This window comes from Nicotiana attenuata, unplaced genomic scaffold (genome assembly GCF_001879085.1).
Source record: "Nicotiana attenuata strain UT unplaced genomic scaffold, NIATTr2, whole genome shotgun sequence".
Taxonomy (NCBI): Eukaryota; Viridiplantae; Streptophyta; class Magnoliopsida; order Solanales; family Solanaceae; genus Nicotiana; species Nicotiana attenuata.
In genome coordinates, this window is record NW_017674535.1 from 34,327 (window position 1) to 54,262 (window position 19,936).

Here is a 19,936-nt window from a genome sequence, read left to right on the forward strand (position 1 = left end):
TTTTTTTTTTTTTTTGTTTGGGTGGGTGGGTGGGTGGGAATAGTATATTTAGTCACTCAGTTATTGGTAAATTATGATTTTGGTCCTTGTGATATCTAACTTAGCATATTTAACTTTCAATTAACAAAAATGTGTGTTTTTGGTCCTCGTATGTAGGAAATATGTTATATTTAGACTATTTTTAGAACTATAGTATTAACTATTACCCTCAAATATTGAGTAATAATGCCAACTTAATATGACACATTCAGGGGCGGATTTACGTGGACCCAAGCGGTGTCACTGGACACCGCTTCGTCGAAAAATTATACTATATATGTATATAAAAATAATAAGTAAAACAGAAATACAAGATAAAATCATTAAAAGTGACACATTTGCATCAAAATAGTTTAATAGTCTAGTGGTTGACAACTTCAAATTTGATGTGTGAGGTCTTGGGTTCAAACTCCCTTGGCTCCACAATTTTTTTTTGACTGTTACAGGCCTATTGCTAAAAATAGCGACACCGCTTATGAAAAATCCTGCGTACGCCACTGGACACATTGGTAATTAAGTAGTGTCTAAGTTGATAATTCAGTCATTTTGTGAAGAGTCCCAAGCAAAAGGATTTAAAGTGCACCACTTCTTGAAGGTTCAATGTGCTTTGTTAGATATCACAAGGATCAAAATCATAAATTACCAATAACCGGGGGACCATAAATGCTGTTATCCCTTTTTTCCTTTGCATTTTGGTGGAATACATGCTGCCGATGTATTGACTACATAATTAAATAAATAAAAATTATCAATTTTAATAATGAAATTATTAAAAGTATCTATCTTTAACGGTTTCAACTTTTAGTTGAACAGAAGAATTGAACTTGAGATGTGCTAAAGTAAGTGAAAAGAAATGTCTATCTTTAATGGTTTTAGTCGGTTTTGGACAATATTTGGTTGAAGTAAAAAAAAAAGGGATTATTTGCATTTGAAGTTGAACAAGAGTATTTGAATGTTGAAGTTGTGTTTGGACATGAATTTTAGAGGGAAAATGTCTTTGGTGTTTTGTGGGTAAAAGTCATTATTTCACTTGAGATACTCTTTTAATAGGCATGTTTCAATATTTCAGTGAAGTTCAGATGTTGATATTATTTGCAAATAATGAACTTCAGTATTTTTTGCAAATAAGGAAACATTGTACGGCCAAACGGGATTAAGTGTAACGGAATAACTCGACCAGGCATGTTAAACACATGATGGACGTGTTAAAGACATAAATAAGCAAATAAATGTCTGCATCCAGCTTTAGATGAAACAGAAGCATTGGACCTATATGTGTTAAACAGGTGACAGACGTGGTAAGACATAAGTGAATAAAAGTTTTGATCTTTAGCACAGCTTAAGATATTAGATGAAACATTAGCATGTACTTCGATATTCATCTCTCCTTCATATGCTTACTGTTGTGCTATTCAGTTATTAATTTTCAGTTCGATTGACACATAGGCTGCAAGGCTAATAGGTACCGGGACATTTGGGTGTGGAAGTACAATAGTGGAAGGAGAGGATTTTATTGCTGAGAACATCACCTTTGAAAACTCTGCTCCTCAGGTAATGTCCTTTTTGCTCTATACAAATGCTCCATGTAGCTCGGTTTATTATGCTTCATTTCTTTTTGTTCTTTTCCAATAGGGATCAGGACAAGCAGTGGCAATCAGAGTTACAGCGGATCGTTGTGCCTTTTATAATTGCAGATTTCTTGGTTGGCAGGTGTGTATACTACGTTACTTATGCACCTTCTGGAAAATCCAATTTGATAGTCAGTTCCCAGTTCCTGCAAGTGTCGATGACCCATGTCAAAGAAGAAATTTTGTAGCTTATATGTGCTCTGATTTCCCCAAGAGTGATTTCATCTGTTTTAGGTTCATTTATAAATTCCTTTCATTTTCCTGCCATGCCCAAAAATGTACAGCTGCCTTAATTAATTCCCAGCCAATTTGTCCCCCTTCTTGATGTGTATATCACATTTACTTCTTGGTTACATGGAATATTGTTGCTTAACATACTCATTTTTCAGTAGCGACTTTGAGAGTTTTTACATTTTTCTAAAGAAAATTATTTGATTTATGTCTACAGGATACATTGTATTTGCACTACGGGAAGCAATATTTGAAAGATTGCTATATTGAAGGAAGTGTAGATTTTATTTTTGGTAATAGCACTGCTGTTTTAGAGCATTGTCACATACACTGCAAATCGGCCGGATTCATTACTGCACAAAGCAGGAAATCTTCTCAAGAGACGACTGGCTATGTGTTTCTGAGGTTTGTGAGTAGTTAGATTGGTTATTATTTCAGAGCTCTGGTTATTTAGAGTTTGAAGCACTTCATTTTGTCTTCATGCTGGTTCTTACGTTTGTCACTCATTCTGTTTGCTCTTTAGATAAATTTGGTGCAGATCCAATGTTACCTTTATACCAATAGGGTAGAAGAAATCGCTTGGCATCTAAAACCCTCAGCACTGTTAAGAAACTTTAACTGCCTGACATTAATCCAGTTGCGGGCGATTGAATTTCCCAATTTATGGGACATTGGTTTTCTTTCCTAATTCTTGGCTACATTCCCCTTTCTTTGATCCGGTGTAGATTCCACCAATCTTTTTTTTTGGATAAAGAATGTTGCAAGCATAACTTCTAAAGACGTCATACTTCAATATTACAAAAGGGAGTTTTTCTGTGATGTTTTCCGGAACTTGAAGGGTTGACACGTATGTTGAGTTGAGCAGAAGGAAAAGAAAACCAGAGAAAAAGCACTGTCATTTTGTAGAAGCTAGAAGCTAAGATGGAATCATTCGAATGACAGTCTATGCCTATAGTGTTATTTCTTGAAGTAGAGGATAGTATATTTTTCTGTCTATATATTCACCGAGGAAAATTCTAGTTTTGAGTTGGCTAACGAGCTTTGTGTCTTGATGATTTTTGACCCGGATTGCTCGTCTGTTATGTGTTCTCGGTCAAAAGATCTTTTATTCACTATGTCGATTTATTGCTTAAGTGATGTTTAGCCTTTTCTACAACCTTTCAGTTAGATGATCTTAGCTATAGGCATGGAGTCTTATAGAAAGGCTATACTTCTTCATTATCTTTAAGATCTCTCGTTGTTCATTCAATGGAAACTATTGTTGGAAATTTTCCAGCTAAAAGCTTAATTCCGCGTACTGTGATGCCACATCCTCAATCTTGTCAAACTTTCACTTATTCAGCGACCAGAACAAATTGGGAATTCCAACTTGTGGAGTACTTTTGATAAATCTAAAGTAAGCCCATAGCTGTATCTAGATAGATCATCTTGGTTGATAGGCTTGATATTGAGCTTATCTCAGCCGCTCGGCATTAAGCTTGTACCTCGCACTTCGGTTTGATTCACTAAAGATTTTCAATGTCAGATTATTATCTAGAGACTTTATTTTGCAAGAACTTTTTTCCAGTTTTCATGCTAATTTTCGTCCTTAGTTTTTCAAAACATTTTTCCTGGGATTATGCAGATGTGTGATCACCGGTAATGGAGGCTCTTCATATGCACATCTTGGACGCCCATGGGGGCCTTTCGGGAGGGTGGTTTATGCCTATTGTCATATGGATCACTGTATTAAACATGACGGTTGGAATAACTGGGGCAAGACAGAAAATGAGAGAACTGCTTGCTTCTATGAGTATCGGTAAGTCTTCTGAAATATTTCAATTTACCACAAACTTCAAATAAATCATATGTACTTCTATTTCACCAAACATTTTAGTGATATACTGCATCGTGGAGATTGAGGTAGGAATGTTCTATTTGTGGCCTAAATTCCTCCCTAAAATCTTGATAAGAAGTGTGCAAGTCGATTCATAAACGAAGCTAATGAACCTTTATCTGTATCCTATCATTAAGCTATCATATCTAAGGCAGTTTAGCTTGTTGGCGAAACTATTGCAGGTGTTTTGGACCGGGTAGTTGCCCGTCAAAACGTGTGAATTGGGCCAGAGAACTAATGGATGATGAAGCAGAACAATTTCTCATGCATGGTTTCATCGATCCAGATCAACAAAGGCCTTGGCTTTCTCAGAGGATGGCATTGCGCATACCATATTCCGCGTGAAGCTCAGGTGTCTCGCCTGTACTTTGTTTGATATCCTTTCGCTCCAGATCAACGCCTACAACATCTGATAAGTATTTTTATATTCCACGCAATTAAATAAAATTTTAGTAATGTGGAAGGTCTAGTGAGAGTGAGGTTACATTTTAGTGGCTATGTTGCTTTCATTATTGTACCAAGTTTCTAAAGCTTCTGGGAGAGCATCTTCTACTATGAATATCATCTTTTGAGCTTCACCATTGGAAAGAACCCCATACAACAGTTATGGGTTCGAGATGGTAAAAAATTATCCGCACCAAATGTTCACACCAAAAAGCGTGTGATACATTACCATAGTTAAGTGATAAATTGAGGCAAGAATATGTTAATTAACTATGGTTTAGTGACAACAGTGTGTGTAAGGACATGTGTTTATGTTTTTCATTAATTGATGTAAACACCAAGGTGAGAGTAAGTGTTTCCTGTAGTTTTTATGTCTCTTGTTAATATGTATGTCGTTTGTTCGAAATAAAATGGTGGTGCCTTTTAAGTTTTTAAAGTTAATGAAAATTTAGTGTTTCACTATTAATATGTCTGTGAATATCCGTTTTGTTCTATCTAATGACATAAATTACCCACAATTTTAATTTCTGGTGTTTTGTCCCCAAAATTTCAGCCCCCTATTTTTCTTGGGGAAATGACGTTGGATAGCCGCTCTTAAAATAATAGTCGAATATATATATTTTTTTTTGTATATATATATATATATATACATATTCTATATGTTATATACAAAAATTATACAAATTTTATTTACTTTTTCGGCTACAAAAGTAAATAGTTTCTAGCGCGAGCTAAAAGTGATAATACCCCGTATTTCTTCTACTATTATTCTTTATATGTAACAAAGATTGTTCATCCGCATACGATTCCCCTTCCTTAATTAACCCCTCTATTCTTTGATTACAAGAAAAGGTACAAGTTTTGTCCTTGTTTCAATTAGGGATCTTTACATAAATAGTTGATCAGTTTCATCTTTTTTGTTTATTTAGTCAGAATACATAGATTATTTATTAATTATACATGATTATACATATATTATTTATGAATTATACATATATTATACGGTCAGCTATCTTTAATTTAAATGGTAAATTGCTAGGCGATTATTACACATTATACATATGTTCTATTTTTAATTTAAGTGGTAATTGGTAGGCGACTATTGTCGACTATTTGAGTTGATTCTTCTTTCAATTTTGGGATTTGTATAAGACGTGCTTAGCTTTTTGCTAAAATGCAGGGTAAGGTTGCGTATAATAGACCTTCCTATGCATAGCGGGAGCTTAGTGCATTGGAGTGTCCTTTTTTATAACACATGCTTAACTTCTTGCTAAAATGCAAGGTAAAACTGCGTATAATAGTCCCTTTTGGTCCTGCCTTTTTCCGAATCCCGCGTATAGCGGGAGCTTAGTGCACTGCCTTTTTTATAAGACGTGCTTAAGGGGTAACCTAATTTATAGAAAAGACCAAAGTCAAAGGTATCCATTGATGCTAAACCTTAAATTACCTCTCACGTATCCCTTTAAACTCTACAAAGAATCTCCTCCACACTTTTCCCTTTAATTTCCTAAAGAAACATAATCCCCTCTTTCTATTTACAGTATAATATGCCAAAACCAACTATTGTAATAATAACTACTTTATCCTTTCCAAAAATATGGAATTCATTGGCTCTAGTTCCACCCCTTCTGATCACCACCACCACCACCGTCCGCGGCGCCGCTTAACGCCAACTCAACCCCTCGCCGACAGAATATTCCGAGCTCTCAGCCACCACCTCTGCCTCCTCCACCGTTGCGACGCCACTTTTTTCGTCTTAGGTGCCACGTGTAATGTCTACACCGTAACTCTCTCCACCACCCCTTCATGCAGCTGTCCTGATCGTACCACCCCTTGCAAACACATATTGTTTGTGCTTATTAGGTGAGAGCATTTTGTTCTCTCGTCAATTTTCCAATCCTTTTACTCGTTCTTTTTATGAAATATATATATATATATATATATATATATATATATATATATATATATATATATATATATATATATATATACACGCACACTGGCATTAAAACTAAGATAACTATACAAAAAATATTATAAGTTGCAATTTTGCTCATGTAAATAGGACAAAACATACATTTTAAAATATTGATCAAAACTTATCTAGTTTGACCTTCGATAAGCGAAATGTGTCATCTAAATTGAAACGGAAAGAGCACGTCGCTAGTGTATGCTATAAGTTAAATTGTTTATATTAAAATTTTACAGAGCGTTAATGACCTATGCATAATATTTGTGATTATTAGGGTATTGGGTGTATCCATAGATGACACGTGTCTCTACAGAAGGACACTTCGGCCATGTCAGCTTCAACGTCTTCTTAACTTACCTATTTCAACTGAAGCATTAGCAACCGAAAAAATACGTGGAATGTTTCATCGTCTATTTTCTCAAGAAAAGCGCCAGAGGACTTCGCCCATACAAATAAAGGTTAGCATTAACAACTTGTTTGGATTGGTGTTACTTGTCGTTTTATAATGTATCGTATTGTATTATATAATTTGATGAATATAAAATATTTAGATAGAATGTATCGTTTGTCATAGTTTTATTATGTCACACACTAATAATAAAAAAAGTACTAAGAAAAAATAGGAGTAGAGTTAATATATAAAAAGTAGGGCAAATGATAAAATATGATTATTTAATAATAACGAAGGGCAAGGTGAGAAAAAAGCAAGGAAACGACACTATCACACCAAATCTGTCGTTACATAAAGTGGCACTTTTCGTCGTTACGTAACGATGAATTTAATGATACTGTCGGGATTTTAGGCCTTCATGGCTTTTTACAATGTTGAATTTAAGAAAATGTCTTATTTAGATCTCTTACATGTAAAAGACAGTTCTCTCATGTGTAAAAGCAAATCTCTCATGTGTAAAAAAAGAGATGGGGTCATAAAAACTAAAAACAAGTTTGTAATGGGCCATAAAACCAATTGACACAATACTATCCGAAGTGTACGCAGAATTTTTGTAAGCGGTGTCGTATTTAAATAAATAATAATAAATAAATAAGTATTATCTAATACCATTTTCCATAAGTTGAAAGCCTTGACCCAATGTTTTAATTGAATAATACAAAGGGAAGTATAAGTTCAATTCTCTTTAGCCTCAAATTTTTAACAAAAATACTCGCTCAAAGATGTTCAAAAATTAGAATGTCTAGGTCCAGCAACCTACGGCATTTAAAATCCCAAATATGAGCTTAACTAGTGGATCAAGAAGTACTCTTTGCTAAGAATAAGCGGTGTCATTATTATATATTGCTTAATTTTTACGGAATACAAATATAAACATTTTATATTTTTTCCGGCGAAGCGATGTCGGATGTGTTATGGATTTTAGAAAATATGCAAGCAGCAATAAGGTTGAAAATATGATTAAAAAAATTGTATCTAAAATTTTATTAATCATAGGGCTTTAAATAGCCAAATAAATAAAGTAGTAGACTCCTCCTACAACTAAATTACTAAACTCTAGCAGACTTCTTCTAAAATTAAACAACTAATTATTCTAGAAAACAGTAGCAGTAACATATGCAAAATCCAACAGGATGAATTCGCTTCCACCCTTGTGCATTCGCCCCGGGATACTATACTACAAAATTTAAGTAACAATTAAAACAAACATTGTATTTAAAGTAACAATACGATACAAACAATAGGTAACAACCATCCAAACAAGCTATAAATTATCTAACCAACTCATCTAAAAGTAATACACGTTTTTAATTATTTAATTATGTTTCAACAGGTCGAAAATGGGGCCACGTGTCCGGTGTGTTTGGAAGAAATGAACGAAGAAGAAGGAGTTGCTGTTTGTGGGACATGTAAAAACCCTATACATGAAAAATGTTTAATGGCATGGAAAAAAAGTAGTAGAAAAAGATTTATTAGTTGTGTGCTTTGTCGTGCAAGGTGGAGAGATATTAGGGCTGAAGAAGGAGAGAAATATTTGAATTTATCTGCATATATTAGTGGGGGAAATGAAATATTGGAGGAAAATCAAAGCCGTTGTAGGGATTAATTAATTATTAGTGTAGCTTTTACAATTTAATTATTATTTTCGTAGTTTTTATTGGTAATGTACTAATTTATTTACTTATTTAAATTTGTTGGATAGGATGTGATTACTAATGTATATAACTGCAAATGAATTTCAAGTATTTGGGTACGTAAGAAAGTACAAATCTTGATCAAGAGAAGGATTTGTACGTTCTAGCTAAATATTTAGTTTTTTTGCTACGTACCCATCGTTACTAGTTGCGGGTATGTGTTGAGTTTCTGGTGGCCGAAGAAACTTTTACATGTTAATAGAGCCGGGATTACACAGAAGGCGTGGGCTATAGCATACGAAAATTTGGGAATCAGACTGTATTTCAGTTTTATGGTCCTAAACGCCAAAAAACGAGGAACGATCATTGGCGAGGCGGTGACTATTGTTCATTAAGTCGTTTTTGATGGCCCGGAAAATATTTAGGTGATCCGGATCCAAATGCCAGAGCTCACGCAGAAGGCGTGAGCTATAGCACACAAAAATCTGGTAATCAGGCGAAATTCCAATATTATGGCCCTAAAACGCCAAAAAATGACGACGATCATGGTTAGGCGGTGACTATTGTTCCGTAGGTTGTTTTTTATTTTTAAAATTATAAATCTTAAATTTTAAAGCAGTTTACCTATGAATATTTTTTTGAATGATGTGATAATATTAATGTTTACCCTGAAAAACAGATAACGATTAAATTTATATGTGGTTTTAAGGATACGCGGATTAGTTCAATATAAATGATATTGCGTTAGATTAAACAGATAAGGGGCGTGATAGATTGTCAAACCAATTATGGGGAGTGAACTCGAACTCAGTAACAACTTTAATGAAATGCCTGCCTCCGATCCCGGGCTCGTAATAATGAAAACTGATGAACATCAATAAGATCTTTGAATAACAGAGAAAATAAGAGAAAATTGGCTTGGTATGCGTGTTACAACATATTGTAATAAATAGTTAGATTCCCTTTTATATAGTAGGAGAGTTTTACCCTAAGTACAATTCTATAAAAGGTAAAATCTTCCGTTTTACTAATCATTGATCCTCTGCCGGTACGAGCCAAGATTCACGCCATGACATCCGGCTGGGAACGGATATCACAGCCCTTTGTTAGTCGTTCTCGATTATCTGATGACGTTATTCGAAGTTTAAGGATTTGAATCGGACCTGGGGGCGTGGCCCCGATTCGTCCGAGGGCAGGTGTTTGTACCGGACCTCAATTCGAGGGGCTCCTTGCCTCGATTCTTGTTCCTTACGGTCACATCTCTGCTCCGTTTACTTCATCGATAACTGAGGCATCCGAAGGGCTCGATTTCACCCTTATACAGATAGTCCCCTCATTTCTCGGAGAGTAAGTTTACGGAAATGACATATGCACTTCGATTCTTCTCCAATATGCCATGACAGAAACAACAAAGAATCCAAAACGTCCCATCGGTCGTGTCATTATGACTTCAAACACGCGCCAGTCATCGATTGGTCGTCCCTGAATGCGAAACGGTGCGAACCTTCTATAAACACTTCCCTCCTTCGTTCATTTTTCACCTTTTGACCAAGCTTCTACCCTCGAGTTTTTAGGATATTACTACCATTTTCCATACTCTAATATTGTTACCTCCGTTCTTCAAGATTTCTTAGTAAGTTGCAAGTTTTTACTTACTTTCTACCCAAACCAGCGCATTTAACCTTCATCTTGCAGCCTCTCCTCAAATCTTTCAAGCATATTCCAGATAACAATGGCCAAAACTTTCAAATTTGTTTCCCAAAAAGTCACTTCTTCTTCTCAACTGACCAACGAAATCGATGAAACCACTCCCGATATGGTCGTCCTCGAGAGGTCCGCTGCTGACGCGACTACCGATGAACCGACTGCCGAATCTCCCTTAAAAATGTTTGTTCCCGGGGGTTATTCGGTCGCCGTTGACTTTAAGGTTGAGAAGCCCTCGTTGGTGCAGGGTCGGCGTGAGGAGGCATCACGATATATATGCTCAATCACCGAAGATGTCCTCCCCAGATCCGAAAGGACTGCAACTGGGCAGGCAAGGACATAGTGGTCCCTGACTCTGAGGAGGACATTACTACCCATGTTGAGGGATATCTAAGTGTTTACACTTACCCCTTCACACTGATCCTGGTCGACCTGGTTATTCCGGACTTCTGTAAGAGGTATGAAGTATGCCTCGGTCAGATTCGCCCATCGCTATGGAGGATCGTAATCCTCCTTCGATATTTCGTGAACAAAATCGACTCTTGTCTGTTCACAATCAATCATCTACTCCACATGTAAAGTTCCTGAATCTTTCGAGGGGGGACTGATAAAGCTCGTACGCCGGGCTAGCAAAGCCCCATTCTCAAGCATTGATGAGGACCGGGATCGGGGCTGGCAGGAATGCTTCGTCCGGGTGAGGACCGTAGACTTGATTCCTGCCGAGTTTAGGCCATTCCCCGAGAAGTGGAATGTATCACGTAAGCGCAACTTTCCTTAAAATGTCGATTTTCCGTTCATCTCCTTTTTCCTCACCAGTATTTGTGGTGGTGCAACTGTTGCTCGAGTCCCAAACGCTATCCCTCGGCTTAAGGAGTGGATCAAGGGCATTTGCTTACAAATGCCTTATTCCAAGCGCTCATGGCGCAAACGCTCGAGGGGCCGCTAGGTAGCCCGTTCTCATGGTAAGACCCTTCCTCGAACAGGTAACATCTGGCTTTCCCATTCACATCGTACTTACCCCCTTTCTTTCGTTTTTCCCTCTGCAGGTTTGCCTAATACCATTGATCTCAGGCTTGCAGTAGGGGACGAGGATCTATTTGCTCGTCCCTCTGCTGCAGCAGGAGAGAAGAAGAAAAGGAAGACTCCGGGCTCCCTGAGTTTAGAGAAGAAGGAAACAAAGAGAAGGTTGGTCCGTAAGCCAAAGGAGAGCTCCAGCTCTCGATCACCCGACTCGGACTTGCTCGTCCGGCTCAGGGATGAGCTCAAGGAGGGTGATTTTTCCATAGCCCACAAGTCGATGCCCCCCGAGGAGCAGGTGGCTGTTGAACAGGAGATTCATGGGGCCGATCTCCCTCAAATTAGGAGGTCAATGAGGAGACCGGAACCGAGACTTTTCGGGATGCCGTCCATGCCCCGAAGGAGGCACCCTTAATAGATGTTTCAAGGTCGCCTTCGTTCACCGAGTCCATGTTTGATGAGGCTCGAACGGTGAAGGAGTGATCCAATGAAGGGGCTCATGGTGTTGACGATCCCCTTTGTTCTTTTTTCGAGGGTGTAGACTCGACCGCTTTGGAAGACTTCACCAGGTTGGGCGACCTGAAGGTGCCGAGAAAGCATCCGTCTTCAGAAACCGGATGGCTGAATTCGGGCCCAATGTTGATCAACCAGTTTCGCGCCCCGAGTGCGGATCCCGACCGTAAGAGGTCAATAACTATCACCGTCCCGGAGCATGCCCGGGTTCTTTATGCCCCCGTTGGAGTAGCGAGCTACCTCCAGTGCTTGGTAACCGAAGAAGACCAGGCAAAAATGAACGAGGTGGATGTGCCGTGCTTGTTCAACAAAGCGCAGCAGGCGCTGGACCGGATAAAGGCATCATTATGCCCTTCCATCCTCTGACTCAGTTTTTGATATTTCTCATGTTTTCTCCCTTTTATCCTTTTGCAGGCCTCGGTACTCCATCATGAAAGTTTTCTCCGGTACCGGGCTGAGGTTAACCAGCTCGAGGCTGAGACCATGGAGCTTACTAAGAAAATAGACATGTACAAGCTTCTCAGTGAGCAACACGAAGGGGCCGTCAAGAATCTACGGGCCAAGTTGGATGCGGCTTAGAAGGAGGATGCCAACTTATTGGAACAGGTAAAGATTTTCGAGGTTAGTGATGATGACTTAGCCACAACGACTAACGACCAAACCTCGCAGGTCCAACAGAAGATTGACCGGATCGAACAACTTCGGGCTGAAATGAACGAGGTCCAGGCCATGACCGATGTCTGTAAGGAAAAAATGGACCGGCTGGCTTCAGAAAAAGAGACCGCCCAGGAGCAGTTGACATCGGCAGATGTCCAATTGCGAGTGGCAAAAGAGAAGTCCAAAGCACGGGCCCAACAATCGAAGACTTCCAAGCTCAACTAGGCTCGACCATTGCTGAACGAGATGCCCTTAGCAAGGAGCTCGAAATTGCAAGGTCCGTGTAGGAAAATAACCAGGGTTGATGCTGAAGAGATGGTGGCCCGGTATAGGGCTGATGTTGAGGCAGCCGAGGCCCGCCTGAAAGTTACCGTTGAGTATGTGAAACGGTTGTCTCGAAGGGAAACCCTCGAGGAGATCCATGCCCGAGGTTTTGACTTGTTGGCCGAAAAGGCGAAAAGGCTCGAGGCCGAGGCCAAGAAGCTGGCTGAACCTAAGGGCGAGGAAGACTCTGAGGGCTCCGGCAAACTCGATGATGGAGAAGACCCCGACGGCCCTGGTGACGAGGCGGGTTATGGTGAAGATCAGGCGTAGGTGCCTTAGGTATTTTTCTTTGTATTTGTACTTTGTACATTTGTTTTGTTGAGGCCGTTTTCGTTGGCCTTTGTAATGACTTTTTTGGAACGTATATAAGGCTTTTTTTCCCTTTTGGCAATTTTTTAGTCTATTACTTTTGGCATCTTTATAATTGCAAGGATTTTAAATGCCTTAGCACGGAATAAAACATAGTAATAAGTTTTTGTTTGGAGGTTCGAACAAGACTTGTTCTCGATGTAAATTTTGTTTGAAACTTGTGGGGGCTCGGTATGACCGGAAGCTTTCCCCAAAGTGCTTGTTTAGATGTTTTTAGACTACAATTTGCCGAGGGTAACCTTTGAACCGGTTTGGATATTTGAAGGCCTTATGTTTGATTACGAGCTTCGGACGTCCCCGAGCCGTTACTTGGGTGGTCGTAGCCTTTTAAGTTAAGGTACTATCTAATAGGCTTTGTACATACGGGCTTCAATAGCCCGAGCCATTTGAGTTTGTCTCGAACGACAATCCCCGAGTGGGGGTGGCCGTATCCTCTAAAGTTTAGGCACTGCCTAATAGGCTTTTGTGTCTCTAGGCTTTGATAGCCTGAACCGTCCGAGTTCATCTACGACGATAGTCCCCGCGTGGGGTGATTATTGGATCCAGATAGAGACGGTCCTTGGGCTCGATATCTTTAAGGAACAAAATGTAATAGTCCTGAGGGACAAAATATATATCAGCAAGGTAGAAACTTTCTTGCATTCCTGTGCGTGATATACAATATTGTAAGTGTGAAAAAGCTTCGTGTTGTGGCTTAGGCGTTCTTCGCGGGCCCGGTTCATTTAAAAGTTTGGCCCTTATAATAAATCCTAACCACCGAGCCTAGAATTGCTTAAGCAAAAGTTTCCTTCCTTGCTAAAAATCATGACCCGAGGGTGATGGCCCCTAATATTCGAGGTCAGTCTTTGAAAGGGCTTGGATACTGTTGATGCGACCATCGGTTCTGATTCAATGCCGGTCTTCAATTCTAAGTTAGCACGATCCACTTTTGCCTCGTTAAAAACCTTGCCAGAAAACCCATTTGGGACAAAACCCGTTCAAGGGAAAAAGAGTTTGCAATGCGTGCTTTCAGGTCTAACAACTGCATCATCCTTTGGCTGTTGCCTGTAAGTGTTAGTCCAACTCGCAATATATATCAAGAAAGAATGAATGGGGTCATACCTTAGCAGTAGTATTGTTTTATATGGGTCATGTTCCAGTTGTTCGGTAGCCGCTCACCGTTTCCTGCTTCGAGTTTGTACGAACCATTACCGGTAATCTCGATAATTCGATATGGTCCTTCCTAATTCGGTCCCAACTTTTCTTCGTTTAGGTTCCGGGTGTTCAGTGTCACCTTTCTTAACACCAAGTCCCCGATATTGAAGTGCCGGAGGTTATCTCTCCTGTTATAATACCTTTCGATTCGTTGTTTCCGGGCGGCCAACTGGACAAGGGCGACCTCGCGCCTCTCATCTAATAGTTCTAGGCTCGTGCACATGGCCTCGCCGTTCGACTTTTTGGTTGCATATCGGAACTTGAAACTCGATTTTCCTACCTCGACCGGTATTAGAGCCTCAACACCGTAGACCAACAAAAATGGGGTGGCCACGGTACTAGACTTTGAGGTCGTACTGTATGCCCACAAGACTTCGGGCAAAATTTCCTTCCATTTTCCTTTTGCATCGGTCAACCTCTTCTTGAGGTTTTGGAGTATGCTCTTGTTTGTAGACTCAGCCTGCCTGTTCCCACTAGGGTGATAGGGTGTCGACAAGATCCTTTTGATCTTATGGTCCTCGAAAAATTTGCTTACCTTGCTGCCGATGAACTGCTTCTCGAAAAATTTGGTATGTCTCGGGCGGCATACCAAACCAGCATATTATATGGTCCTAAATGAAGTCGATGATTTCCTTTTCTCGGACTTTCTCGAATGCTTGAGCTTCAACGTAGTTAGAGAAATAGTCAGTCATAAACAATATGAATTGAGCCTTACCGGGTGCCCATGATAAGGGACCGACGATGTCCATTCCCCATTTCATGAATGGCCCAGGTGACAGGACCGAGTGTTGTAACTCCCCAAGTTAGTGGATCATCGGTGTGCGCCTCTAACATCCATCACATTTGCGCACGAACTCCTTCGCATCTCTCTCCATGTCGATCCAGTAATAGTCGTCTCCGATTATCTTACGAGCCAACGATTCTTCTCCCGAATGGTTTCCACAGGTGCTTTCGTGAACTTCCCTCAAAACGTATTCAGTGTCTCCCGGTCCCAAGTATATGGCGAGTGCCATAGAACGTTCTCATGAATAGATTTGTGGTTGCACAATGTCTTCAGCATCCTAGTCGTTGAAAGATACTGTTCCCTCCGCTACATAATTTCGAGTCCGTTTTTTCCTTGTAATGGATACTTTGGTGTGTTTTAACATCGGCCCTTGGGGGACGTCAACTCCACCAATGATCATGTTAATGACGTGCAGAGGTTCCTCTTGCTCGAACTGCTTGTTGGCGTCCCTATTACTGAAGTGATTTTTGGCTCGATCACTCAGAAATTCTCGGAGGTGCCCGTTGTTGAATAACCTTGCTACTTCTTCTCTCAGTTGTCGGCAGTCTTTGGTTCTGTGGCTATGAGTGCCATGATATTTACACATTAGGTTAGGGTCCCTTTGGGTAGGATCGGACTGCAATGGTCGAGGTCAGTTAGTATCTTTGATGTGTCCGATGGCTGATACGATGCTGACAACATCGACGTTGAAGTTGCACTTGGATAAGCTTGGTGCTTCCTTAGACCCGATGGGTCTGTCAAAATTGTTTTGCTCATGAGTCCTTGATTATTATGACCTCGATCGCTTCTTCTTTCACTCATCGCAGGGTTGCGTCCGGACCCACTACTCTTTCGATCTTCATTGTATGGTTGATATCGATTTCTATTCGATCTTGGTTCATGATCGACGGCTCTTTTGGATCTGTCGCTAGTCCTAATGGGGTAAATGGATCCGGAAGGGGACCCAGCTGATCGTCTTCGACCCTGATTCTTGATTGGTACCTGTTTTGGACGTCGGACCAAGTTACCGCCAGGTATTCTATCAAATTTTGCTTCAATCTGTGAAACCAATGAGCTTTGGGGATTGAGTCCTTGGGTGAATGCCTGAACGACCCAATCGTCTGCGACCGGGGGCAGATCCATCCGTTCCATTTAAAACCTCGACACGAATTCCCTAAGTATCTCGTTATCTCTTTGCTTTACCTTGAAAAGGTCTGACTTCCTGGTCTCGACCTTGATGGCCCCGGCGTGCGCTTTTACAAAGGCATCTGCAAGCATAGCAAACGAGTCAATAGAATTAGGGGGTAAGTTGTGGTACCATGTCATAGCTCCTTTTGACAAGGTCTCTCCGAAAGTTTTTAGTAGAATGGATTCGATCTCATCACCTTCCAAGTTGCTCCCTTTGATGGCGCATGTGTAGGAGGTCGTATGTTTATTAGGATCAGTCATTCCATTATACTTTGGGATTTCGGACATACGAAACTTCTTAAGGATCGGCTTCGGAGGTGCGCTCGGAGGGAAAGGTTTTTGGAAAAACTTCTTGGAATCCAGGCCTTTCAGTATCGGTGATGCTCCTGGGATTTGATCGACCCTAGAGTTATAGGTCTCCACTTTTTTGTTGTTAGCTTCGATTTTCTTTTCTCCCGATTCCATCCGTTTCGTCAATTCCTCGAGCATCTTTATTATCTCAGGATTGGTCCCAGGTTCAGCCTCACTCGGTCTTTCTGTGACTGGTTAATTTTTGTGAGTGTTTTTCCAAGATGGTTCGGGCTCAACTCTGCTGGGGGCGCGACTTTGATTCTGCAACTGGGCTATTACTGCATGTTGAGCCTGTAACATTTTGAAGATCACCCCAAGTTGATCCCATTACCTTCTCCGTCATGTGTACTCCGAGCTACTGATCGGGCTCCCCCACGGATGTTGTTGTCGGGGTCGGTAGGCAAGTTTGCATTGATAGCCACATGTGAGTTAGCATCGATCGGGCCCGTGGTCTGAACTCTGTTGGGGTCAACGGGGGGCACCTCGTTACTGGGTACCACATTGTTGTTCTCGCCGTGGTGGCCAGACTTAGCATCGACGTTCAAAGGGGTAGATTTGGAGTTTGATATTTTTAATCCGACCTAAAATTAAAAGCTCAAAGAACAAGTGTAAAATAGAGTGAGTTATGAAAATTTGTATCAAATTGCCACTATTATCCTCAGCCCCACGGTGGGCACCAAACTGTTTACCCTAAAAACGGATAACAATTAAATTTATATGTGATTTTAAGGATACGCGGATAATTCAATACAAATGATAAATTGCGTTAGATTAAACAGATAAGGGGCGTGATAGATTGTGAAACCAATTATGGGGGTGAACCCGGACTTAGTAACAGCTTTAATGTAATATCTGCCTCCGATTACGAGCTCTTACTAATGAAGAACAGATGAATAGCAATAAGAGCTTTGAATAGCAGAGAAAATAAGAGTAAATTGCCTTGGTATGCGTGTTACAATATGTTCTAATGAATAGTCAGACTCCCCTTTATATAGTAGAAGAGTTTTACCCTAAGTACAATTTTATAAAAGGTAAAATTTTTCATTTTACTAATCACTGATCCTCTGCCGGTACGTGCTGAGATTCACGTTATGACATTCGGCTGGGCACGGATATCACGACCCTTTGTGAGTCGTGGTCGATTATCTGATGACGTTCTCCGAAGTTTAGGGATTCGAATCTGACTTGGGGGGCGTGGCCCCGATTCGTCCAAGGGCAGGTCTTTGTCCCGAACCTCGATTTGAGGGGCTCCTTGCCTCGATTCCGGTTCTTTACAGTCACATCTCTTCTTCGTTTACTTCATCAATAACCGAGGCGTCCAAAGGGCTCGGTTCACCCGTATACAATTAACATTATTTAAATTGACGGTAAACTCTATGACATTTATTTCTCTAGCTCCTAACACTGTAGACTCTGAAACAATGCAAAAGAAGTTTACACTGGCAAATTAAAGGACATCACCAAATGAGAGGATAAAGAAGTTCAATGAAATGTCGTTTTAGTACCTTCTGAGAAAATTTTAAAAAAGGACTGAAGATTTCTATATATATACACATACACCAATGACAGCCGTAACGAATCATGGAAATTAGGATTCATATTTAACAAAGATAAAAAAAATACTAAATTATTTCTCCTCTTCTATAATTTAGTCGTAGTTGACCTTAAAGAATAAAGTGAGGATTCATACAGCCGAATGTAACTTATTTGGATCTAAGACATAATTAGTAATTCCACAGTAAAGACGGTTCGAAACAGCTTGATATCGTTCCTAATTCACCATCACAGCTCAACCAAGGAGAAGGATAGTCAGCACACAGAAAATCATTTTTCAAATCGAACAAGTCATCAAAAATAGTTTCCAATCTTGGTAACTCAATGATTTGTGTTAATTCGTCGGACGTCGTCCCCAAATCTGTCATTGCTGAATTAGTTGGTAACAAAGAAGAAGAAGTTGATAGAGTTGATGATAAAGAACAGCTCGGTGCACGAAGTATTTTGCATTCACGTATGGTCCGGGGAAAGGCTGCATCGCAACTAGTATGATGTAAGCAGCCTACCCTGATACAAGTATCGATTTTGCATGAAGAATCAGAGTTTTGCATTGAAGCCGCTTTGGTTGCTGCTGCTTGAATGTCACGGGGGGTTAGTGACTTGGGTCTTGGAAGTGAATTTGCAAGTTCCGGGAAGTTGAGGGTTGCATCGTTACCTATTGAGATATAATATAATTAAATAAAATATGATCGTTTTGAGAATTAATTAAGCTTTTATGTGAGATTATGACATGCATAAAAGGATAAATTTTACGTGTTTCACTCGTATAAGAATCAAGTTCCCACGTAGATGGCGTGTTGAAGGCATAATAAAGTAAAGAAAAAAGTTTAAATTTTCTTATATACAATTTGAAATTCTTTAATTTTGTCATTTATTGCACTTTAGACCCGTTCATATCCACACTCTTAGTAAATCGTCTCGTGTTTACTCTTACCATATAAAGGAGTTCGAGTGTGAAATAGACGATCTCCACGTGTCCAAATCTTTTGAGGAAAAAATTAAAACTTACCCTCAACTTTTGACTATAATTTAAAATCACTCTCAACTTGAAGTTCCATTAGATAATGTCACTTGGCAGGAACAAAAATAAGACTTTTTTTTTTCTAAGGACAAGATTATATTAGATCAAAATTAGCTTAACATATGATAGAGTTGCATAACTTGAACGGTACAATAGGACACATTTTTTTTTAACCATTTTTCGTTTAGTAAATAATAGTAGCATATTAACTTTTTAATATTTTTTTAGTACATTCGGGAAGAAAATTGATGTAAGTGGTAAAGTTGCTATCATGTGACCAGGAACAGGAAGTCATGGGTTCGACCTGTGGAAACAACCTCTTGTAGAAATGCAGGTTAAAGCTCCTTACAATAGACCCATGTAATCCGACCCTTCCCTAAACCCCGCGCATAGCGAGAGCTTAATGCCCCAGGCGGCCCTTTTACATTAGGGGAGAGAGGACTGTGAGTAACGAAAAGGAAATACTATACTAGTGATGTGATTTGAACCCTTCACCTCCCGGGGGCGGATGTAGAGTGTTGATGACGGTTCAATTGAACCCGTAACTTTCGATGCGGAGTAAAAAAGTTTAAATATAAAAATTCATTAAAGTTACAAAAATAGTAGATATGAAACCATCAATTTAAAAATATATTGGGTTTAATGCTAAAACTTTAAAAGTTAAATACATACTGTTTAAATCCTGGATCCGCCTATTTAATATAAGAAACTCATGAAATAATAATGAGTTAGCCCTCAACCCCAATAAGAACATGTTATAAATAACAATGTAAATATTTAAAAAAATATGGTCACATAATTCAATATTACCTTTGATGGCTAAAGCAGCAACATCATGAGCACGAGCAGCCATTTCTGGGGTAGGAAAAGTTCCAAGCCAAATTCTGGATTTCTTACGTGGTTCTCTAATTTCTGAAACCCATTTTCCCCAATTTCTCATACGAACACCTCGATATACTGTGTGTTTGTTGCTCTCTCGAATTCTTTTTATCTTCTTTACTTCCAT

General features: G+C 39.7%; 3 protein-coding genes across 3 annotated transcripts in view; 2 read left to right on the forward strand and 1 right to left on the reverse strand.

Moving 5' to 3' along the window:
* Nucleotides 1-4,680, forward strand: part of LOC109218843 (pectinesterase 31) — a 5,563-nt gene extending 883 nt beyond the window's left edge. The window contains exons 2-6 of the mRNA XM_019383241.1: nucleotides 1,486-1,590; nucleotides 1,672-1,749; nucleotides 2,116-2,303; nucleotides 3,523-3,696; nucleotides 3,957-4,680. Of these exons, the coding sequence (XP_019238786.1) occupies nucleotides 1,486-1,590; nucleotides 1,672-1,749; nucleotides 2,116-2,303; nucleotides 3,523-3,696; nucleotides 3,957-4,119 (708 nt within the window). The 3' untranslated portion in view covers nucleotides 4,120-4,680. The remainder of the gene's footprint in view (nucleotides 1-1,485; nucleotides 1,591-1,671; nucleotides 1,750-2,115; nucleotides 2,304-3,522; nucleotides 3,697-3,956) is intronic.
* Nucleotides 4,681-5,174: 494 nt separating this feature from the next.
* LOC109218844 (mitogen-activated protein kinase kinase kinase 1) lies at nucleotides 5,175-8,419 on the forward strand. The gene is made up of 3 exons (XM_019383242.1): nucleotides 5,175-6,081; nucleotides 6,465-6,648; nucleotides 7,975-8,419. The coding sequence occupies exons 1-3, from the start codon at nucleotides 5,816-5,818 to the stop codon at nucleotides 8,245-8,247; spliced, it is 723 nt and encodes a 240-aa protein (XP_019238787.1). The 5' UTR covers nucleotides 5,175-5,815; the 3' UTR covers nucleotides 8,248-8,419.
* Nucleotides 8,420-17,987: 9,568 nt separating this feature from the next.
* Nucleotides 17,988-19,936, reverse strand: LOC109218841 (ethylene-responsive transcription factor TINY-like). Its single transcript, XM_019383237.1, has 2 exons — nucleotides 19,741-19,936; nucleotides 17,988-18,564 (listed from the first exon to the last, which is right to left on the reverse strand). The coding sequence occupies exons 1-2, from the start codon at nucleotides 19,934-19,936 to the stop codon at nucleotides 18,080-18,082; spliced, it is 681 nt and encodes a 226-aa protein (XP_019238782.1). The 3' UTR covers nucleotides 17,988-18,079.

What these genes read in the sequence shown, in the direction of transcription:
- LOC109218841 (XM_019383237.1), bottom strand. Translation starts at nt 19,936, where the DNA reads ATGGAAGTAAAGAAGATAAAAAGAATTCGAGAGAGCAACAAACACACA. An exon ending in TGCTGCTTTAGCCATCAAAG is followed by an intron (nt 18,565 to 19,740) that starts GTAATATTGAAT and finishes ATATCTCAATAG; the next exon opens with GTAACGATGCAACCCTCAAC.
- LOC109218844 (XM_019383242.1), top strand. Translation starts at nt 5,816, where the DNA reads ATGGAATTCATTGGCTCTAGTTCCACCCCTTCTGATCACCACCACCAC. An exon ending in ATATTGTTTGTGCTTATTAG is followed by an intron (nt 6,082 to 6,464) that starts GTGAGAGCATTT and finishes TGTGATTATTAG; the next exon opens with GGTATTGGGTGTATCCATAG. An exon ending in CTTCGCCCATACAAATAAAG is followed by an intron (nt 6,649 to 7,974) that starts GTTAGCATTAAC and finishes ATGTTTCAACAG; the next exon opens with GTCGAAAATGGGGCCACGTG.